Here is a 4,645-nt window from a genome sequence, read left to right on the forward strand (position 1 = left end):
CACTCCTTGCAGTGATGGATCACCTCTCTGATCACACTTCTGCCCCCAAGTGGCCAAAAGCGTAATCGTACGACTCCCAACACCAGTTGTGGGCCAGCGTGAAGCAATTTCTCGTGGAAATGTCGGAAAAGAAGTCGTGTGAGTTGATGCCTAGCCGGAAGTACGATGGGATGTTTCGTGTCCTCGGATTCCAATGAATGACGTAAGCGTCCTCCCACTCTAATGAGCTGTTCATCGGAAATGTACGGGTTGAACCACCGCAGTGGTGAACTGTTCGCAACTGGTTTTCCCTTGGTTAGTTTGTTCCATTCATCAGCGAAAACTTGCTTCTGAACGAGCCTTATTAATGCGAACTCTGCTTCTTTCAGCTCCGCAACCGTCAACAAGTCCGATTTGAACCGCTTTTCCTTGGGCATGCGAAGTAGATCCTTCAAGCGTAGCCAATACGCCGTACGCCTGACCAGATCGGGATACGAAGAGAAGTGAGAGATGAACCAAACGTTGAACTCAGCCGTAGTTGCTGCAGCTACCGATGCCGCAGTGTTTCTTCGCTCTTCTTCTGCTTCTTCCGTCGTCACGATCTTCGGTTGTGGTTGGCGTTGCTCATTCGTCTTCTTTACCCAGCCTGGCTTCCAGAATGGTACCAAGTCGATGAGATCTGCTGGCATGACTCCACGTGACAGGAAATCTGCGGGGTTTTCAACTCCAGGCACGTGTCCCCAGACACAGCCTTCCGTGAGAGCTTGAATCTTGGCCACCCTGTTGGCGACGAAAGTGACCCATGTTGATGGTGGTGATTGTAGCCAGTACAACACGCACATGGCGTCGACCCAGAAAAAGGTTGGAATTTTGATCTTCAGCGATTGCAGAATTTGCACGTAGAGTTCAGCAGACAAAACGCCACCGCGAAGTTCCAATCTTGGCATCGCTTGGCTCTTTAACGGTGCCACCTTGGTTTTGGATGTGAGCAAGTTCACGGATATCCTGCCCTTTGGATCTTCGCTTTTCAAATACGCACCGCTTCCAAAGGCCTTCTCAGATGCGTCAGAAAAGAAGTGCAATTCCATCTTGAACACTTCAGGGCAGATGACGCAACGAGTGATGCGAAGTTCATTGAGCAAAGCGAGCTGTGAATGAAATCTCCTCCAGACCTCACCCACCATTTCAGGTACCGCCTCATCCCAATCCAAACGTTCTCCGTTCGGGTTCAGCAACGTCCACAGAGATTGCATGAAAATCTTGGCCGTTACGATGACCGGTCCTAGCAGTCCAAGAGGGTCAAAAAGAAGGGCAATTGTTGACAAAATGAAGCGTTTAGTGAGCTCAGGCACTTTGTCCAAATCGGGAATGTTGAACTGGAACTTTAGCGTGTCCGTTTTCGGCATCCATGTGAGACCAAGAGTTTTCACTCCAGGGTCCGTGTCAAGGTTGATTTCCTCCATGCTAATCGCTAGGTTTTCCTCAGCAATTCCAGCTAGCACTTCCTGTCGATTTGATGCCCATTTCCTAAGCTTGAAACCGCCTCGTAGCATCATCTCGTCTAGCTGCTTCCGAAGTTCGATTGCTGATTGGACGTCCTCAGCTCCGGTGATGACGTCATCCATGTAGGTGTCTTGGTTGACTGCCCGTGCAGCAAGCGGAAATCGAGGTCCATCATCCGTCGCTAGTTGTTTTAGCGTCCTGGTTGCGAGGAATGGAGCGGGCTTGGTGCCGTAAGTGACGGTTTTCAGCTCGTAGATGCCAACTTCCTCGTCCGGAGAAAAACGCCACAGAATGGATTGCAATGGCCGTTCCTCTGGGTGGACCATGATTTGACGGAACATCTTCTCTACGTCAGACACAAGCATAACCGGCTTGATCCGACTCCGCAGAATGATAGAGCGCAAATCTTCTTGGATTACCGGCCCTGCCAGCAACACATCGTTCAGTGCGACTCCAGAAGATGTTTTGCATGAAGCGTCGAAAACAACTCTGCATTTGGTGGTGGTACTGGCCTCCTTGACCACCGGATGGTGCGGTAGAAAACACCGATTGACCTGGGTTGGAGTTGTTTCTTCGACCTTGGACATGTGACCCAGTTCCAGATATTCGTCCATGAAATCTGTATACTGTTTCCGCAAATTGGCGTCCCTTGCCAGTCTGCGTTCGGTTGCGTGCAGCCGTCGCAACGCAATTTCCTTGGATTCGCCCAATCTGGAGATTCCACCTTCGACCTTGGGCATGGAAACGAAATACCGACCGTCGGATAACCGTTGAACCGTGTGTTGGAAGTTCTCTTCGCAGCGTCTTTCAGCGGGAGAGAACGCGTCGTCCAAACCGACGTCTTCAGCCGACCAAAACCGTGCCATCAGAGTTTCCATCTTCTCTGAGGTTGACACGTTGCACTTCACCTGCGTGGAGTTGCATGGAACCGAGAGACCACCGGATACCACCCAGCCGAACACCGACTCGTTCAGCGCTGGTAGATTGTCTCCCAGGGGAATTCTTCGACCGGTTTCAAAGAACTCGAAAAAGCATTCAATGCCAAGGACGATGTCCACCTTCTTGGACTGGAAGAATGCTGGATCTGCCAATTCAATTCCGTCCGGAATCGACCATCCATTTGTTGCGATTGTTGTTGTTGGCAGATTGACCGTAACCTTGGAGAGCACCAAGAAGTTCATGTCAATTTTTTTTTTCAATTCAATCAATTTTTATTTGTTCTTTTGCTCAACCCGGCTCGATTTACATAGATAGTGATACAGAATTCTCTCTTCATCTAAATTTCAGTTTTTCGTACGTGTTGTACATTGTTGGTTTCTCGTATAGTTTACATTTTGCATTTAGGATGCTCATGTTTAGTCTGAATTATTAAAATATCCTACCTAACTAAAACTAAAAATTATAAACCTAGACCTAACCAACCCTGAACAGGTTTCGAATCAATTCGATATTGCTTAAGGCAAGAAGTTCATGTCTCGCTCGAAGTTGGATAACCGAGACCGCACCGTTGCGTGAATCTTGTGCTTAACCTTTGTGCCAGATTGACCGATTCCTAGCACGGAAATGTCCACCTTTTCTCGCGTGACCTTCATCAGCTGCGCCAGTCGCTCTGATATGAAGTTACTCTCCGACCCCGAGTCGAGGAGTGCGCGAGCAGGGTACCGATTGCCATCGTCGTCCTCGACAATGACCACTGCTGTAGCCAACAGCACTTGCAGCTTGTGTTGCTGCGCCTGACATGGATGGGTTCGTGGCTGCCATGTTTGCCACGTGGGATGTTGTCGGACCTTGGGTTTCCTTGGAGTTGGAAGGGTTGTTGCTCCCTGCAACCGCGAGTGCCGTCACCGCGTTGTCCCTTTCCGGTTGTTGTTGAAAACATATCAAAGTATGGTGCCGACCCTTGCAGTTCCTGCAACTGTACTTGGACGTGCAGTTTTTGGCTTGATGACCAGTTCTGAAGCAGTTGCGACAGAGGGAATGCGTCTTGAGTAATGCGTCCCTCTCCGACACCACCAACCGTTGGAATGCAGAACACTGGTAGAGTAAGTGGTTGTCCTTACAAGCCACGCACGAGTAGCCAGCATGTTGCACCGTACTGTAGCTAACCTTCTTTGCCATGGATTTGGGAACGTACTGTTGTTGTTGGTGTTGAACAGCCCGACTGTTCACAGTTTTCGGTGGCAAACTCTCCAGAACCTTTCTGGTTTTGGCGAGCAGTCTTGTCGAAAAAGAAAAACAGTTTTTCTCTACTTCACCGACGTTTCGGCCTTTATTTTGAGGCCTTCTTCAGGGGGTTTACTAAAAATGTCAAGCTTTTACAATTTGTGTGTGTTTGGTTGTGTTTTGTGTACTTACTAGTTGTCTGTTTCTTGTCAAAAATGTTTTAGTCCTATTGTTAAACTGTCCTTTACGTTTGCTGCACATCACTGTTTAAAGAATTAATTTAATATTGTTTTGTAAACTATTGTGAAATACTAACATGTTTGTCCAAATAAATTGTTGTAAAACAACATTCAACTGCTGGGTCACTTTGTACTGTACAACGTCTAATTGCTAACTGTCAGGTGGATTGGTTCAGTTGTGATTGTGTTGTGTGTTTTTGTGTGTTTTGTGGACAAGATCGAGGAAGTTCTGGCCGCTTTCATGTATACCACCCACGACAGCATCCAGTTCACCTACGAGGTTGAGCGAGACGGGAGACTCCCATACCTCGATATGACACTGGTAAGACAAGCAGATGGTACCATTCGTACAGAGTGGTACACGAAAGAGATTGCATCAGGCCGCCTCCTTAACTTCCTATCCATTCATCCTCTTCCCCAAAAAATCAATATTGCAACCAATTTTATCAACCGTGTTTACAATCTCACCACCAACAAAACAGATAAAGAAAAAAGACAAATAGTTCACAAATACCACAAAGTAAACAACGATTGCACCAGTCGCTGCATAAGTACCTTGTGGTTGTTGTAGTACCTCTGCAAACGATCCCATGCCAGCTTGTAGTTGACCGACGTGGTTGAAAGTCCACTAATGATCCTCTTGGGTTTGTCGTCAAGACAATTCTTTAGGTAGTGGAACTTTTCCACATCCGGTAGGTCTGACTTCCAGTGGATGAGTGAGAGGAACAGGTCACGAAAACTCAGCCACTCGTCGATGTTCC

At 47.8% G+C, this 4,645-nt stretch overlaps 1 protein-coding gene across 1 annotated transcript; it reads right to left on the minus strand.

Moving 5' to 3' along the window:
* Positions 1 to 31: 31 nt before the first annotated feature.
* LOC120431842 (uncharacterized) lies at positions 32 to 2,663 on the minus strand. The gene is made up of 2 exons (XM_039596970.2): positions 203 to 2,663; positions 32 to 150 (listed from the first exon to the last, which is right to left on the minus strand). Exons 1-2 carry the CDS (start codon positions 2,661 to 2,663, stop codon positions 32 to 34), a joined length of 2,580 nt encoding a protein of 859 aa, XP_039452904.2.
* Positions 2,664 to 4,645: the final 1,982 nt, after the last annotated feature.

The sequence above is a fragment of the Culex pipiens genome, chromosome 1, assembly GCF_016801865.2.
Source record: "Culex pipiens pallens isolate TS chromosome 1, TS_CPP_V2, whole genome shotgun sequence".
NCBI lineage: Eukaryota > Metazoa > Arthropoda > Insecta > Diptera > Culicidae > Culex > Culex pipiens.